General features: G+C 45.7%; 1 protein-coding gene across 1 annotated transcript; it reads right to left on the reverse strand.

Moving 5' to 3' along the window:
* Positions 1-187: 187 nt before the first annotated feature.
* On the reverse strand, positions 188-18,088 carry tango6 (transport and golgi organization 6 homolog (Drosophila)). The gene is made up of 18 exons (XM_064335495.1): positions 17,952-18,088; positions 15,846-16,495; positions 15,117-15,233; positions 12,974-13,130; positions 11,485-11,612; positions 10,252-10,414; positions 9,320-9,387; positions 8,833-8,945; positions 8,192-8,368; positions 7,947-8,073; positions 7,398-7,595; positions 6,975-7,109; positions 5,068-5,841; positions 4,628-4,685; positions 3,695-3,850; positions 3,210-3,361; positions 2,891-3,004; positions 188-1,148 (listed from the first exon to the last, which is right to left on the reverse strand). The coding sequence occupies exons 1-18, from the start codon at positions 18,001-18,003 to the stop codon at positions 972-974; spliced, it is 3,516 nt and encodes a 1,171-aa protein (XP_064191565.1). The 5' UTR covers positions 18,004-18,088; the 3' UTR covers positions 188-971.
* Positions 18,089-18,987: the final 899 nt, after the last annotated feature.

An 18,987-nucleotide genomic window follows, 5' to 3' on the forward strand; every position in this document is an offset into this window, starting at 1 on the left:
AATCCATACTATTGAGAGAGGGTTTACTTGCTTTTTCACATCACAGTATACACGACCTTTCAATGCTGCTGCAAACACTGCACACAACACCACAAAACTATGAGCACTTGTTATAACCAGACCATATCAGTCCCCACAACAGCGATCACAAGTCACACAAGTCCTCAAAAAAAAATCACAAGATGTGTGCAGAAATAAAAGATTTCATTTATTGCAACATCAGTTGTCTATATCTTTACCAGCATGATGGGCTTTTGACTTTTCGAATCCCCTTGGTCCTCATCTGGACAGTAGTAAAGTGGTAGTAAAGTCAAGGGCGGGGTTATTACAGGCAATCTGACTTCAAAAATATGCAAGTTAGTTGCCATTCTTCAAGGGGAGCATGGTGTTTACACTGGGGTTGTGTAATATGGCAGAGAATTGGAGTAACACTGGCACAGCTGAGGCCCGAGGATGGAGCCAACAGTCTTCGTCTTTGGCATGAGGCTTTGAGTATGAACTCCATTCACACATTTTCATTATATTTAAACACACACACACACACACACAACTCATAAATGACAGCTGCAGTTCCACAGCTTCTTCCATGGGTTTGAGTGATGCTGCAGTGACTCTTGAGGAGCAACGGGTAAATTTTAGAAAGTGGTGTGGTGGTGGGGTCATTCAGCCTTCTGTAAGATATGGTAAGATCTCACCATAAAATAATCATCATTCAGACTACTCCTACACATTTTGATGTCCAAGCACCTGTCTAATTTTGGTGGGTATCAAACTAGAAGTGCTTCCACTCCAGCCATATATGGTGTGTCGAACCAGAAGTCTCTCCTATTGGAGCAGATTTTGTGAGTCCATACACAGACGCTCTTACTATCTGCCCATATACGAGTATGCAGACGTCACTCCTTTCTGACCATATTTAGAGAGCCTGTGTGTAGAAAGTCCCTCCTCTCTGACTGTATTTGATTAGAGCATCAAGGCAGCACTACGATCTTCTTCTCCAGTTTCTGCGCGGGGAAGAGAAATTTCTTCATGACGTCATCCAGCTCTTCCAGGGCCAGCTGGGCGTGGAGCACGGTGACATCATCACGATCCATCCGCACCACCCACTTCAGTGCTCGGTAAAGATCCAGAAGAACATCGCCCAGGACCTACAGTCCATTAAGGAAAGAGAAAGAGACTGTATGATATATTCTAACCTGTTAAATTGTATTGTGCTTGTTATATGTATCATTAAAACCTGTGGTACAGGAAATAATGTGGAGGTGTACAGGTGTACACTAGTGGAGGAGAACAAGTCTATAGGGGGGCAGAGGTGTACAGGTGTATGTACTATACAGGAGTACAGGTGTATGTACTGTACAGGGGTAGATTTGAATAGATGCATTGTACATGTATAAATTAGCACAGGAGTACAGGTTTATGTACTGTATAAAGGTACTGGTGTACTTACTGTACAGGGCTACAGGTGTATGTATATTACAGGGGTGCGGTGTATGCGTTGTACAGGACTATAGGTGTATGTACTGCACAGATACACAGGTGTATGTACGTTACATGTATACAGATGTATGTTCTATATAGGAGTACAGGCTATGTATTGTACAGGTGTACAAGTGTATGTACTGTACAGATACATAGGTGTATGTACTGTACAGATACACAGGTGGATGTACTGTACAGATACATAGGTGGCTGTATTATACAGGTGCACAGGTGTATGTACTGTACAGGAGTACAGGTGTATGTACTTTACAGGTGCACAGCTATATGTACTGTACAGGAGTACAGGTGTATGTACTGTACAAGTGCGCAGATGTATTGTAAAAGAGTACAGGTGTATGTACTGTACAAGTGCGCAGATGTATGTATTGTAAAAGAGTACAGGTGTATGCACTTTACAGGTGTGCAGGTGTATGTACTGTACAGGAGCACAGGCTTTTCTACTAGACAGATACACAGGTATATGTACTGTACAGAAGTACATAGCTATATACTGTACAGAATTACAGGTGTATGTATGTCACAGGTATACAGATGTATGTTCTATATAGGAGTACAGGTGTATATACTGTACAGCTATACAGGTGTATGTATTATACAGGTGCGCAGGTGTACATACTGTACAGATACACAGGTGTATGTACTGTACAGACACACAGGTGTATGTATTATACAGGTGCGCAGGTGTATGTACTGTACAGATACACAGGTGTATGTATTATACAGGTGCGCAGGTGTATGTACTGTACAGATACACAGGTGTATGTATTATACAGGTGCACAGGTGTATGTATTATACAGGTGCGCAGGTGTATATACTGTACAGATACACAGGTATATGGATTATACAGGTGCGCAGATGTATGTACTGTACAGATACACAGGTGTATGTATTATACAGGTGCGCAGGTGTATATACTGTACAGATGCACAGGTGTATGTACTGTACAGACACACAGGTGTATGTATTATGCAGGTGCGAAGGTATATATACTGTACAGATACACAGGTGTATGTACTGTACAGATACACAGGTGTATGTATTATACAGGTGCGAAGGTGTATATACTGTACAGATACACAGGTGTATGTATTATACAGGTGTGCAGGTGTATATACTGTACAGACACACAGGTGTATGTAATGTACAGATACACAGGTGTATATACTGTACAGATACACAGGTGCATGTACTGTACAGATACACAGGTGTATGTATTATACAGGTGCGAAGGTGTATATACTGTACAGATACACAGGTGTATATACTGTACAGATACATAGGTGTATGTATTATACAGGTGCACATGTGTATATACTGTACAGATACACAAGTGTATGTACTGTACAGATACACAGGTGTATGTATTATACAGGTGCACAGTCTAACCTGTGTGGTTTTGTCGCTTAGGCCCCTCAGCAGGAGGGCGATGACGTGCACCGCAGCCCTGCGCACCTCAACCTCCCTCTCTGTCTTTACCAGAGCCGTCAGACACGAGTTCAGCTGAAACACAGAAACGCACACACACGCACACACACAGAGTTATATACCCTGCATAACAGCCACCATTCAATATTCTGAAACCGAGGAGCTATTCTCTTTCTGAGCCACTCTCTCTCAGATTAGACACAAACTGACTGACTGGCTGGCTGGCTGGCTGGCTGACTGATTAACTGGTTCACTGCCTGACTGGCTGACTGCTCCTCACCTCGTGTGTGAGGGGACCCAGGGAGAAGTTCAGTCTCTGGCAGAGTTCTCCCAGGTTAGACAGACTGCTAGCCCTGATAGTGGGGTCCACATCCCTCACACCCCGCAGGAACACACCAATCAGGGGCCGGCCATGGTGGGGAGCCAGGTCACCTGACACACACACACACAGAGGGAGCAGGGTTTAATGTAAAGTGACTGAGGGAGCTCAAATCTGCAACAGAGACAAAAAGGGTTTTTTAAATCGTATAAGGTTACTGAATAACAATTACACAGTTCCCATCATAAATGTCAATTAACAAACGATTGTTTCCATGTCAACGGGCTAATCGTTGGTTGAATGGTTCTGTCTCGTTTTTTCATGATTTGAATCAGTGATGACATGAGACTTCTGAAAATATCAAGTGTCCGAAATGGGTAGGGGGTGAGGTGGAGGAGGGGGTCATCTTTCCCCCTGGCGCAGACAGGAGGGGTGTGCGTTCTCACCCAGCGCCCTGCTCGCCCTCATTAGCACCTCGCCCGCTTTCAGACGCGTCTCAAGCAAACGCCCCCCGGGGGAGGGGCCTGTGGCTCCGCCCTGAAACTCCTCCAGCAGCCTCTGCAGGACCGTCTCGGGGGAGGAGTCTGCCAGCACTGCCAGACCTGGGGGACAGAGACAGTTTAACAGAGAGAAACACTGAGACAGTGGAATACTGAAAGAGTAACACTGAAACAGTGTAATACTGAAAGAGTAACACTGAGACAGTGTAATACTAAAAGAGTAACACTGAGACAGAAACACTGAGACAGAATATGGAAACTGAACAGTGTAAACTAAGAGTACATGAGAGTATAAAGAGTAACACTGAACGTGTAAACAAGAGACTGGACAGTGTAATACTGAAAGAGTAACACTGAGACAGTGTAATACTGAAAGAGTAACACTGAAACAGTGCAATACTGAAAGAGTAACACTGAAACAGTGCAATACTGAAAGAGTAACACTGAAATAGTGTAATACTGAAAGAGAAACACTGAGACAGTGTAATACTGCAAGAGTAACACTGAGACAGTGTAATACTGAAAGAGTAACACTGAAATAGTGTAATACTGAAAGAGTAACACAGACAGAGTGACAGAGAAAGCAACACTAAGAAACAGCCTAACAGAGAAAGTAACACTGAGAGTAACAGAGTAAATAACACTGAGAAGCTAGAGTAACACGAAGAGAGTAAAATAATTCATTGTAACAGACAGGAAGAATGGATTAACACTGTCCGAATGAGTTATGTGGCTCATTCAATAGAGAGAGAGAAAACACAGAGATTAACACTGAAAATGTATCACCTTAGAACACGAAGAGGAACACTAACAAGGAGTAATAATAATCTCTTTAACAACACACTAGCACTGTGGCTAAAATAAAAGAACCGTACTCACCCTGAATAGCTGAAAGATACACAAACGAGTCCTCATGGTTTAGATTCTCCAAAAACAGCTGCAAGGAACAAAGGTGCAGACACAACATTAATCAGTAATTTAATTGCACCTACCCATCCACACAGAAACAAGACACACAATCGCAAAGGCATACACGCACGCACACACGCGCACATGCACGCGCGCACACGCACAGACACATACACGCACGCACATGCATGAACGCGCACACACGTACAGACACACACGCGTGCACGCATGCACACACACACACACGCACATGCACGAACGCAAACGCACAGACACACACGCACGCACGCATATGCACATGCATGAATGCACACACACGTGCACACACGCACAGACACACGCGCGTACGCACGCACGCGCACACACACACACGCACGCGCGCACGCACACACACAGCGTGTAACACTCACAGTCAGCACTCTGTCCTGGGCCTGCAGGGCCTCTGCTCTCCTCTCCTGCAGGGCTCTGGTTAAGCTCCGCAGGGCCACGGCCCGCGTGGGGACGTCCGGATCGCAGGCTTCCAGGAGACACTCAGAGAACGCCCCGCTGGCGGGCGGGGCAGGGGGAGGGCCCTCGCTGACCCTGCCCCCTGCCCCTCCCGCCGCTCCGGTCACATGACATCCCGCACCGACGGGACTCCGCACCGTCCCGGACGGTGACAAACTTTCATTCTCTCCAGCAGACGCGCCCACCGTCCGGAGATCTGTGCCAGGTGCATTGTGGGAATTTTGGGGAGCTGATGTGTCGCGTGTGATTTGTGGAGTGACCGTGGTACGTGAAGTTTGGGGAGCTGACGTGTCGCGTGTGATTTGTGGAGTGACCGTGGTACGTGAAGTTTGGGGAGTAGGTGTGTCGCGTGTGATTCGCGGGGTGACCGTGGTACGTGAAGTTTGGGGAGTAGGCGTGTCGCGTGTGATTGGGGACATGGGCGTGTCTTGTGCGAGTTGCGGAGTGGCTGTGTCCTTGTTGCATGAGACCTGGGACGTGGCAGTGCTGCGGGTCTTCTGGGAGATACGGGCATGGGCTGCCTGGGCCACAGTGTCAGGGCAGAACGCCCCATGTGTAGCTATGGCCGCACGCAAATCGGAGGCCAGCTCCTGGATGACTATCTCTGGGTGCTTCTGGGAAATGAAGTCCAGAGGAGGCAGCAGCAGCGACATGGAGGCGTAGTCCTGTGCGTTTAGCTGTGGGAGAGGGATTACCAGCTCAAATAGGACAGCAATATCCCAATCTCACAAACCACAACCCCGCCCACCAACACAAACACATATTAATCAAAAATCATAGCAACGGCCCAGTCTTGCAATCATTGGCCCCAACTTCCAGCACAAGCATCTGTTCATCAAAAATCACCAATCAGAGACATGAGCTTCATCTACCAGCATTACACACATCAAGCAACCCTGATCTAAACCAGTGGGTTTGGACCTGCAGGCAATTAATTAAGGTGTTAATTATCCAGACAAAAGTTATGGTGAACAAACCGAAATGTATTTTTTGTTATTATTAATGGAAACCTGACGAGAGGAAAAAGGCCTGACAAAAATAGCCATCAGCCATTTTCTGTCCAAAAAGTTTTTTTAAACAATTTATAACCTTTATTGACTGAAAATATTATAAAATAATGACCCATCTGGGAATCACACCAGCAATGAGTTACAAGGCCAGTTCCAAAACCCTTATATTATACTGTTGAGATGCACACACACACACACAAATGTGTTCAGACAACATACAGTTGTTCACACAAACACATAGGTGTTCAGACAAACAAACACAGAGGTGTACAGACAGAACACACATAGGTGTTCAGGCAGACAAACTCAGAGGTGTTCAGAGAGACAAACACACAGCTGTTCAGAAAGACACTCATTGTTGTTTGGAGAGACAAACACATTGGTGTTCAGAGAGACACTGACACAGGTGTACAGACACACATATACACAGGTGTTCAGACAGACACACACACAGGTGTTCAGACACACACGCGCGCGCACACACACACAGACACAGGTGTTCAGACAGACACACACAGGTGTACAGACACAGACACACACACACAGTCACAGGTGTACAGACATAACACACATAGGTGTTCAGGCAGACAAACACAAAGATGTTCAGCCAGACAAACACACAGGTGTTCAGAGAGACAAACACACAGGTGTTCAGACAAACAAACACACAAGTGTACAGACACACACACACACACACACACAGACACAGGTGTACAGACACACACAGACACAGGTGTTCAGACACACACACACACACACGTCTTCAGGCAGACGCACAGACATACGGGGTGTGTGTGTACCTGCATGTCTCCCGTCAGCATGGTGGCCAGCAGGCCCATGGCCATGCTGAGAGTCTGAGATTCCACAGGGCTGTCAGAGCTTCGGGCCAGAGCCACACAGGCCCTCTCCAGCAGGGACACCACGAACCCCACCACCTGGGAGAGGGACACACACACACACACATTCTAACATATATGTAAGCACATACATAAACACTGTATTGTAAATACATAAACACTGTAAATTTTTCACACATACACACTCACTCCCATACATACATACATGCATGCACTCACACATGTATGCACACATACACACACACACAAATGTGCTCATACAAACACAGGTGTTCAGACAAGCACACAGGTGTTGAGACAGCTACAACACCACTAAGCACAGAAGTCACCACAGCCAATCGCCTGCTCTCCTCGGGGTCAGCTGACCTGGGTGGGCTTGCGCAGCAGCAGGGTGTGGGAAAGGCCCTCACACACTGCCGCCAGCACCTGCAGCAGGGCCAGCCTGCGGCTCCGCCCCTCCGCACACCGCAGCAGGTGCTCCTCCAGCTCCAGGAGCGTCATGGCCGACGTGTCCACTTCCTGTTCCTCCTCCACTTCCTCCTCTGCAGCCCAGCCAGTCAGCTCCTGCAGAGGACAGGATGGAGGGTCAGTACTCTCTCCAAGTTTCATAATGATTTTCAGTCTGCTACTGCAATCTTTCCAGTGGTTTCAATGCAGCCGTTTGTCCGAGTTCAGCGCACATAGCAATGGCTGCTAATGTAAGATCAGACAATTTCTGGTTCAGGAAGGAGCCTAGAGATAGGTCAATTGCTCTGAACTGTACTGCTTTTGTCAGACTTACAACAAAAAGCCTGCCACCTGATGTTAGCCCTATTCCAGCATGCACTCCACTCAATTGCAGCATTTATGAAACCTTGTTCTCCAATTATTAGCTACGCATTGTACACTTCCACTCCCTCTAGCAGGGGGCAGCACCTCAAGTAGCTCCAGGAAGAAGTCTCCAGGCAGGTCCTTGTCTTTCATCTCAGCTAGCAGTTGAACCAAACACTCCACCCTCCACTGCTCGCCTGACACCTTTTCATACAGAGCCTCATCTTCATCACTGTAGAGAACGAGAGAGAGAGAGAAAGAGAGGGAGAGAGAGAGTTACATGGCTCATTCAATATCCACAGAGGCCTACATTTTGCAGTCATGTAATGATGATGTAACCTCTGAGTAACCTGATTTGCTCTCTGGGTATGAGCCTGGCTCCTCCCTCACTGCCAGGAGCGAACTGGAATCCAGGTGTGACCCCACCCACGCGTGTTTGGAGATTGCACAGCTGCTTCAGTGCACTCAGGGCTTCCGGTGGCTCTGAGTGGGAGAAGTACCACTGCAGGATCTCCTCACAGGGGGCGCTGTGGAGCATGGGAACACGATAGTGTGGAGAGGCAGTCAGATTAGCAGTGTGGAGCAGTGATCAGAGCAGCAGCGTGGAGCAGTGATCAGAGCAGCAGTGTGGAGCAGTGGTCAGAGCAGCAGTGTGGAGCAGTGGTCAGAGCAGCAGTGTGGAGCAGTGGTCAGAGCAGCAGTGTGGAGCAGTGGTCAGAGCAGCAGTGTAGAGCAGTGGTCAGAGCAGCAGTGTAGAGCAATGGTCAGAGCAGCAGTGTACAGCAATGGTCAGAGCAGCAGCGTGGAGCAGTGGTCAGAGCAGCAGTGTGGAGCAGTGATCAGAGCAGCAGTGTGAAGCAGTGGTCAGAGCAGCAGTGTGGAGCAGTGGTCAGAGCAGCAGTGTGGAGCAGTGGTCAGAGCAGCAGTGTACAGCAGTGGTCAGAGCAGCAGTGTGGAGTAGCAGTAGATGAGGCATTAGAATCTAACTGACCGTAAATGACAGACACTCTGCTTTGTGAAACAGTACAGAGAGAAAAGGACAGGAACTGTCTCTCCCAGAGCCTTCAGCAGCGCAGGACAAGGACTGTTACCAACCACCCAAACCTGAGAGGGAGGAGGGAAAGAAGGAGATAGAGGAAGAATGGGGGAAGAAATGGCCAGAGGGAGGGGGGAATAAAAATGAGAGCAAGTGAGAGAAAGTGTCACAGAAAGACAGGAATTTAAAAAAAATTAAGTTAAAGGTAAATTTTCAAAGCAAACAGCAATGATTAATATATTACACATATGTAGCACTGAACTATTAAATCACATATGTAGCCTAATATTATGACGACAATTATGATTGGTGATTTTGAAAAATTATAGTGGAAAATTATTATGACAATGACCACCTTCAGACTAAACAAGGGTGTGATGACTTCATTGAGAGACAGAGACAGTCCTTGTGGGACAGAGACAGTGACCTGTGTGGCACTCACCTTGTACACATCTTCGATGCAGCGAGTAAGTTCCCACTCTGGCACAGACTCAGGGACCTGGAGACCCTCTGACAGGGACAGAAAGAGGAACAAACTCCCTAAATCACAACCAATCCCTCACACAGGAGAACCTGACCTAGGAGGTGGAAGCATAGTAAGCCACAGTGTTTGCAATAGTGAGGGGTGGCTCTATTTTTAATACAAAACAGTGTGTGACCCCCAGTCTGGCTCGCTATAAAAACCGACACTGATATACCTATGTATCCTATACTGAAGCTCACCAGCAACTGTGTTCATATACGATAGCTGTTATTGTCATACTGTCAATAACAGAATAGCATGTCTGATGGGCAAAATAATTCACTTTGCGTGCATGAGAACTGACTGAAAGCTTCTTAAAGACACAAAAACTTTATTATGGATATTAAATGCAACTGGCAGGTCTGCACTGTCCAGAGCTTAACGATGTTTCTTTTGGAATATGCGCTGGAAGAAAATAGGAATCCCTTGCTTCAAAAATTCATTATTGTTGGCTGGGGAATTCGGTTTGTTTTCAGTAACACTCAAACCATTAAGGTATGAGAGAAAAGCTGAGAAAGGGAATTGCCCCAGGCCTCATTCATATCAATGAGCTGATGCAGCAACATAGGCCCAGGGGTTCACAGCTCCTAATGAGTCAGTGTATATGCTGGCTTTTGATTCCACCAGCCATTTTGGGTTAATTCTCTAAAAGGTTGTACCCCAATACTGGTATAGCCCAAGGGCGAGTGCAGTCAGCAGCTGTAGTGCAAGACTTCACTGAGACTGTTAGATCAATTATTAAAAAGTTGTGCTGCTTTAATAATTAAGAACAGAATTTGGCATGATATCTCAGAACAAATGGGCCCCTTGTTATGCATACTTAAGCAAGCCCACCACACCCCTCCACTGACCTGTTGGGACCCCACAGTGGGCGAGGGGGGCCAGTAGGGGGGTCAGCAGGTACTGCCGGGCAAGCTCTGGGCGCTCCTGGAGCATGGTGAGTGCCGCCCTTGTGGCGACTCGCTGAAACTGCAGGGCTGTCAGCTTGTCTGGGAAGTGCAGCAGTTCCAACACCTGAACAAGAACAAAACGCATTCCTTTTTTTGTCATCAGTTACAATGTAGCGTCTTTTCCTCCCATCCCTATGTATAGTAAATCTCTATGGTGATAATCTAATTTCTTATGATTAGCTCTATGAATCTGAGCTATTGACGTTTCCATAGAGACAATGCCAAAGAGGCAGTTCACCCAACGAGACCAGGACAAGAAATACAATGGCTGCCGCCTCTGTGCAAGCATCCTATTACCAGCTGTAAGGCCGGCCAACCATAGACATTTCTGAGGTAGTGATACATCGAGCTTAGAATCATCATTCAAAATTAGCACTCTACGACAGCATGGAATGTCTCTGGTAACGATATTGAATAGTATTACGACCCTTTGGTTCCAAAAATATTTCGTAGTGGCGCAATCCCAAAACATACGCATGAAGGTGCCAAAGACCCCTGAGGACATAGCTCACAAATCGGAGAACGAACGAGTTTCATTTCTAGGTGTTACGTATGTCGTGTGAAGAAAATTAATGTACGTAAGCTGACGATCAGGATTTTTAGACACACATAAAAGATCATTCCAAATAGTATCCCAAGGGACTTCATCATGCCTAATGGATAGATCTTATCCCACACAATGTATAAAGAAATGTATAAAGAGCCTATATTAAACCATTTATTCAATTTCTCCATTGTTCACCATGAACAAAACCCATTTTTAAAGAGAAAACATTTTTGTTGCTGCTGGTTTTTTGAGATGCAGACTCAACGATACTGTGTTATACCTCCCAATTTTGATGGACTGTGTTTTCACAGTTTTCTATGCATTTAAAATGAAAAGGCAGGATGTATTGCATAGAAGAATGTTAAAGTCATAAACTTTTCACAAAACCTTCACCAAACTTTTTGCCATGTTTCATAACAATATACTTTTGTCCACCCAGGCATGAGTAAAATGTTTTTTTTTAAATACAATTTGCTTAGACTGTGAGCAAAATATTTCACTTGCAACAAAATTGTAAAAAAAAAATCAATTTCAAAAGGAAATACTACTGTATATCCCTTGCTTTTTTTAAATTTCAGGGCACATACCTGTGGGCACACCTGGCTGTAGTACTCCTCCACAGAGAGGGCCTGCTGGGGACAGGCCGCCAGGACCCTGGCCACCATGTCACACTTCCTCCAGTCCGACGAGGCCGGCCCCGAGCCAGCGCCCCCTCCTGGCCAGAGCAGAAACAGGCAGGAGAGACGGGTAAGCGGCGGAGACGGGGGAAAGAAGACCAAACGGGAGACCGAGACTTTGTGTCACCAAAAATGGACAGAGACACCACGTGCCACCTGTGACACACTGATTAGAACCAATCACTGCGGCTTGCTTTGGAGGGCAATGCTTTTTGATTGGTTCGAACAGGTCAGAGGTTGACAGCGGTTTTCAGGAAAGCTCTCTCTTCCTTCACTAGAGAAACTCCCAGCTGCTGTAGGGTTACCCCCCACTCTCCCACCCGACCGCTACTGCCAAGGGTAACCACCTGAACCCCTCGCTAACCCCCACCACTACGCGATCAGTCCCATGTATACAACCATGCACACAAATTAATGGAAACACACACACACAAACACACTTGTTTATGGCAGTCCATCGAAACAAAGGTGATGTTCTTTCCATTCGTGTGCATATGGTGAAACTTTGGCTGGTTTCTGGTTCATGTCTGTTTGAGCATGTAGCATACAGCATGTAGCTATGGAGACCACAGTGGAGATCACAGTAGAGTCACAGATCTCACCAAAGATGGAGCGGGTGGAGTCAACAGACATAGCATCAGGGTCCTGTGTCCATTGCCTCTGGGCTCCCCGTTGATTGGCCCAGAGAGTTTCAAGGTGTGCAACTTCAAATTGTGCAACTTTAGAAGAACAGACTCAGCTCCATACAGACTGGTCCATGGTGATCGTTGGGCTTCATGTCACATGTTTTTAGTGCGGTCCCTAGTAGGTCTTTGTAACAGAGTTTCTGCCCACCTGGCTTTCTAAGGGCAACAGACAGCTGCCCATATAGGACCTGTCTTGGAAGGCATCCTTCAGGCATCTGAATCACATGCCCTACTCAGCGTAGTTGGCGTTTTTCTAAGGCAGCTTCCATGCTCAAGGTGCTGGTTTGCAGGAGGATGTCATTGTGAGGGAAGTGGTCTTTCCAGCTGACTTTTGATTGGCTGAAGACAGCAAATGTGAAAGGCCTCCAGGCATCAGATGTGTGACTGGTACACAGTCCAGGTCTGAGTGCTGTATCGAAGTGCGGAGAGGCACTCTGAGTGGACTGCCAAAGGTGGTCATTCCCGAAGAGCACTAACAACCAAAGCCAGCTGAGACTCTGTTGATACGAATCTGGATGTCATCATCAATGAGGCAGGAGAGGATGGTGCTGCCGAGGCAGCAGAATTTCTGGCCGGTTTTTAGAGGCAAGCTGCTGACTCTGAACAGAGGAGCTTGAGATAACTGCTGGTCCTCTGGGTGTTCACAAGGAGACCCAAGGAGGAGTATAGACACACAGACAGACACACACACACACACACACACACAGGCTCACCTCCAGCTCCCTCCAGCACGGCTCTCACCACGGCCTGCACTCCGCTGGGCTGCATCAGCCTCTCAGACAGGAGCTGACCGCACAGCCGCCGCAGCCAGGGCGGGGCCTGGGCCAGGGGCTGACGGAGACCGCCTCCCCCACGGCCTGTGGGAGGGGCCTAGAGGAGGCAAGTGCACGGTGAGGCTAGGCTAATTTCACACTGCAGCAACAACAAAAATCAGCAGAGAACACATCCAGAGAAGCCACATTCATACTACAGTGATAAATGGGAACCACATTTACTCTGACACAGAAAACACATCCACACGGACACATATAAATACCATAGAAAACACAGAAGTCACATTCACACTGATTCAAATGCAGAAGGCACATTCGCACTGCAGCAAATACAGAACCTGCATTCACACTGAAACCAATGGAGAAACCACATCCACACTCATACATAAATCCCAGAGAAGACACAATTCAGAGCTGCACTACAGCACTACAGCAAACGTAGGAACTATATTACCACTGCGGCAAACAAAGAAACATCATTCACACTGATACATGCACAATAACCACTGCATCCATATTGAACACAGACTCCACATTCAAACCGCAGACAACACATGGACCACACTGACACTACAGTGAATTGAGGAACGTGATTTGTGGTTCAGCAAACACTGAAACTACACTCGCATTCAGAAACCTCATTTACGCAGCAGGAAACTCAGAAACCACATTGACACTAGGGCTGTCAAAAAAATATTCGAAGTTCGAAAACTATTCGAAAATCTTTTTTTTTTTTTAAGTTCGATCCTAAATTTGAGCATTCGAATATTAGTTTTGGATCCCGCATTTTGTAATTAACATGCAGGCTTTAATTTCATGCGGCGAATCATGTTCATGCACGCAAAGTTCATTTCCTGTGCTAACGTTACTTCCTCTGTCAACAAAAAACGTTCTGCCCTGGACCCAGGCCAAGTGGATCGTCTGGTTTTCCTTGCCAATAACCTCCGTGATACTTTCAGCTGACACCTAACGTTACTGGTCAGCTAGCCTTGGGAGCCAATCTCTTTTTTCACTTTGTTCAACAGATCTGGTCAGCTAACAATTTAGGCTAAATAATGTTCCAATGGCAGGCTATGTTTCCTTTCTGTTCTGAAGATTTTGATAAAATTGGACGATGAAAGAAGTTAAACTAAACAGAGTAAGTAATTTATGTTGTTTTAGGTTACAGGTATTAGCCGTTTGAATTTTTTGTGTTAAGAAATAAACAGGGATTTCCTGTAAACAACCATTTCCCTATTATTGTGATGCCAGGTTGTGGCAAATTACATCCACTAGAAAGTGCTTTATTCATTTGTCCATTAGCTATAGAAACTGCAGAGGGCTCATTTATAAAATGAACCTGCGTGCATACGCGAAGTGAAGACCTGACGTAGAGCCACAACCGTTTCCACGTTCAAATCGAGTCATGTTGAAATTTTATGAATCACTACTTTGACGTGATTTTCTACGTACGTGCGACAAAGTTGACGTTTTATAAATGAGGCCCCAGATGTAGTAACCTAGTATGAAAGTTCACCGATGTCCTCTATTCTACTGCCCGCTTGTGGAAAATAATGCGCAGGCCAGTTTAGAGGGAGCGTCACGTGCATATTGCGCCCGACAATAAGCAGCTTATTTTTGAATTTTTTAATAAACGATATTCGAATATATTCAAACTCTAACTAATTACAAAGCTAATATTTGAACTCAATTTCATGGCACTTTTGACAGCCTTAATTCACACTTCAGCAGACTTGGTAATCCCGTAGGACACAGGTGCCAAACTCCAGTCCTGGAAGGCCGCAATGTCGGCTGGTTTCTCAGCACCAGTGGTTCATTTAAGTCATTGATTGGCTAAAGAATCCACACACCTTGTTCTCAAGGTCTTAATTAGAAGCTAATTGAAAGAAAACCACAAGAACCCGCAGACCCTTGGGCTTCAGTTTCACACCCCTGCTCTAGGGCCTGCTTGTAAATCACCTCACTTTGCAGCTCAATGATCAGTGTAAACTCTGCTAAGGCCATCCATGCAAGAACAGTCGCATTAGCAAGTCATGTGACCCTTCACTTCCACATCCACCAATAAGATCAAGCCACAGCATACCTGCTTGGGACCCCCTTGGAGAATCAGGAGCTCCTTAATGACAATCGGCTGGTACACTTTTCCCAGAATGCCCTGCAGCGCTTTCCTGCAGTTCAGGCGCTCTTCCATGCTGATGCCCTTTGACACAACACAATATCCTCGGTGAAACGATTCACCCCACTACATAAGATGCATGCTAACTATATGCTAGTCAACATTTTGGACGACATGCAGCCACCCCTCTTCCCCAAGTCCCCATCTTCGTACTTATTCCCCAGTCGTTTTCAAAACAGTATTTGGCATCCCAATCCAGTTTTTGGAGCTATAAGCAATATATTACCATTGGAAAAAAAATCTGTGATATGTACTATATATGTGATTCAAAAGAGTACCAAGGAAGTACAGCCAGAAAATATTCACCAGTCACCATCGGTGTTGTTTTATTTGTTGCTACCAATGTGCCTTGTGTGGCGGAACTCTCCCCTGGTTTCTATTGTAACAACCAATGGTTCAACGGTGACTACACCCATGTCCCATGCCATATGTTATTATCACAGTGCACAGCCAGGAATTATAGTCAGAAAGTATCCACCAATCACAACTGGTGTTATTATACTGGTTGCTACTAAAATATTCTGTGATTGGTAGAACTGTTCTCTTTCTTTTTACACATACAGGGAGTCATGATCGTTGTATCCCCTATTTTAGTACCCCATACAGAGACCCAGGAAGATGAGACGTGTGTGGTACCTTGTCGCTCTCAGTGTTGGCCCCCTCTGGCCGGTGTGGACGGTACCCCAACTGGCAGAGGCCCGCCATGACATCTCCCAGATGTCGCGTGAAGATCAGCGTGGCGAGGGACGGCAACTCAGCCAGCTCCAGCAGCGAGCACGTGGTGGCCAGGAGCCTCCTGTCACGGTCAGAGGCCCCGCCCCCGAGCACCGCCCCCTCCACAGCCGCTCCAAACGCCAACCTACGCCCCAGAGCCAGACCCACCCCAGTGGCCAGGTAGGGGCAAAGGCCCAGGGTGACCACAAACTGCAGCACCGCCCCCACGGTCTTCTGCTGGCTCACACTGAGAACGTCCGGGGGGAGGGGCGGAGCCACCTCTGGGAGGCAGGGCCCGGGAGGGGCCACGGCAGGATGGAAAGCCTCCAGCAGGCGGGAGAGGTGGCGGGCCAGACCAAGCAGCAGGAGCAGACACTCCTGTGTGAACCTCCAGGTGAGCTCCTGTGTCTCCTGGTACCACGCCACCGCAAGCCGAACCTCATCCCGCAGAGCACGCGCCTCCACCAGCCCCGGGTCCGCCAGCAGGCGAGCTTCCAGCTGCTCCAGGTTTGACTGCAGTGCATGCAACAGTGCCCCCTGCTGGGATGACTGAGCACTGCTCACATGTGCATCTGGATGGGGATAATATTTGAAATGGTAAATGGTAAATGTTAAATGAAAATATGAACAATTTAAAATTATTTGTGTGCCGATTTTGCCAGTGAGTCAGTTCTTAGCTGAATTTATAATTGTTGATAAATTCCAGCTCAATTATTGAAAGTGGAATTGAAATTGAAGACAAGATAATGACCTACAATATTAATTCTACTGAATTAAATGGAACAGAATCCAAATCCATTTATTTTGTAGTTCAAAACTATTAAAATCCTTTATTTTAGAGTGCAGTGTTTTGTTAAAGCAAGGCTGTATTCAACGACAATTCATTTAATAGTCATTATGTTATTTAGACTAATTGAGAGTAACGCAGCGAAGAGGCGTGAAGGAGGGGGACTTTGGGTGTGAAATTCCAATCGGTGTATTAAATGCTGAATGCTCAAACTTATTTGTTTTTTTATCAATACTTCCAGTCACCACATTCCACCACACAGAAAGAAGCTTTTCAAGACTGAACAGAAGTGAGGGAAAGTTGCATCAGATAAAAGGACAGGTTCAATGGATTGTCTTTGCTACCTTAGCACTGGGAAATCGACATGACAGCTCAGGTACTGCTCGTTTGGTGAGCTAGCCAGGTAAGAAACAGTTGAATGTCTCATACGTAAACACGGATAGTTAAAGACTACTCGTGTGGGTCATTTCCGATTGAGCTGGTTTTCGCCAACGTTATGTGATTTTTGTGATTGTCCTAGATAAGTGCGCGGCTCGGAACGAAAAGTACATTGACTTGAAATGAAACTTTAAAAAGACATGATTACTGGTGATAGTACTGTATAACAGCTGTCATCCCCTAGGTTAGTAGCTGTTATCATTAGAGCAAAATATTTTAGAAGAACAACTGACGTCTGAAACATAGAACAAAACCAACTTCACCCCAGTCAGGAGCAGGACTCCTATCGGAAGAATCAACCGCCTTTCCAGACTGGTCCAGCAAACACAAATTACGCGCACCTCGTGCTTGCTAGCAGCATATCAAGATAATTTACGGTCTGGTCAGCTTGTCAAATTTGTTTAGCTTTTCCAGGCATTCCAGAAGTTTCATAACTGCATCTATAGGCTTGATAAACTGGGTTAATCAAATCAAATCAAATCTTTGCACTGGCTAATTTGCTCCAGGCTAAAACTATCCAGTTAGCCAGGCAAAGGGCATTCGTTGATTAGCTAGGCAGTTGTAAAATCACTGCCGTCTTAAAATCCTATAAACTAGTTTTCAGTTGCCTTACTCAGACACCGTAATTACACCATGAAGTTAGCTAGCTAGCTAGTTTTCTGGCGAACTAGCTTGACCGACACACGGACACCATCGACACGTCTCGTGCATGTAATTTGTTCGGCAGCAAGACCAAATATTGCAAATAAAAATACATATCGGTAGCTTACACCATAAATCTGCATGAACTGGACATTACTAACCTCCAGCAGGTTTCGTCAAGATACAGAGAGCTTCCACAATAGCCGCTGTCATTTTAAACACGAATTTCCTGTCCTATCCAGATAGCCTTCCCCAAAACCAAAATACAGCAAGCTCGTGGTGGCGCGTTCATTAGTACGTCATTCAATACAATGTTACTTTCTACTGCCTCCTAGCGGTGTATATTCCCCAAATACGGCGGTAGCAGCAACAGATGAACTCTAGCATAATTTCTGTCTAACTCGAAAATAAATCACAGAACAACTGAGGTTAATGTAACGCTAAAATAATCATATTTTGGATGCACATTGATAAATAAAAATGGTAAATACAATTTCAACAACTTGTGTGAATCAACTTTTTAATCACACACATCAGAAGACAACTACGATTGTTTAAAGTTTTACTTCAATGATTTCAACACATTTTTCACAAAATTTAATTTCTCCAGTCCCGTAATTATTTGTAGCCATTTTAATAAAAAAAATACTTCTTTGTTAAAAGGAGTTCAACAAAAAACATCTCAAAAACAAAAACATACTACTACTACTCCTACTACTACTACTAATAATAATAATAATAATAATACGTTACATTTCTTAAACCACTAATTCCTGGCCAGGCTCTTGGGAGGGCTGGAGCATGCAGTGGGGGAGAGGCAATCACCTCACTGCATGTAAGAGAGGAGAAAAAAATATATTAATACCTGGCAGAAACGTCACCGATCCCGGCCAGATTTGTTTCATGTATTCATAAAGTTGTTCCAGTTTATTTGGGGAAGAAAACATAAGAAAGTAAGTTGACAAATTATGTGCAGACCATTGGAGAAAGGGTGAAAGCTGTCCCAGATGTGAAATATAAACGTCAAGTAAGGTCTATTTATTTATTTTGTTATATTATTATTATTATTATTATTATTAAGGACCTTTTTTGCATGGTTTTGGATGAGGAATAAAGTTTTTTTTTCTGCGTGGGGGAATTCCTCAAAAAATCCCCTTGACAGACCCTTGTTCTGTCTTTTTGTCTGTTAGGGTTTTT

The sequence above is a fragment of the Anguilla rostrata genome, chromosome 5 (genome assembly GCF_018555375.3).
Source record: "Anguilla rostrata isolate EN2019 chromosome 5, ASM1855537v3, whole genome shotgun sequence".
NCBI lineage: Eukaryota > Metazoa > Chordata > Actinopteri > Anguilliformes > Anguillidae > Anguilla > Anguilla rostrata.

What these genes read in the sequence shown, in the direction of transcription:
- tango6 (XM_064335495.1), bottom strand. Translation starts at nt 18,003, where the DNA reads ATGACAGCGGCTATTGTGGAAGCTCTCTGTATCTTGACGAAACCTGCT. An exon ending in CTTGACGAAACCTGCTGGAG is followed by an intron (nt 16,496 to 17,951) that starts GTTAGTAATGTC and finishes ATCCCCATCCAG; the next exon opens with ATGCACATGTGAGCAGTGCT. An exon ending in TCTTCCTGGAGCTACTTGAG is followed by an intron (nt 7,596 to 7,946) that starts GTGCTGCCCCCT and finishes TGTCCTCTGCAG; the next exon opens with GAGCTGACTGGCTGGGCTGC.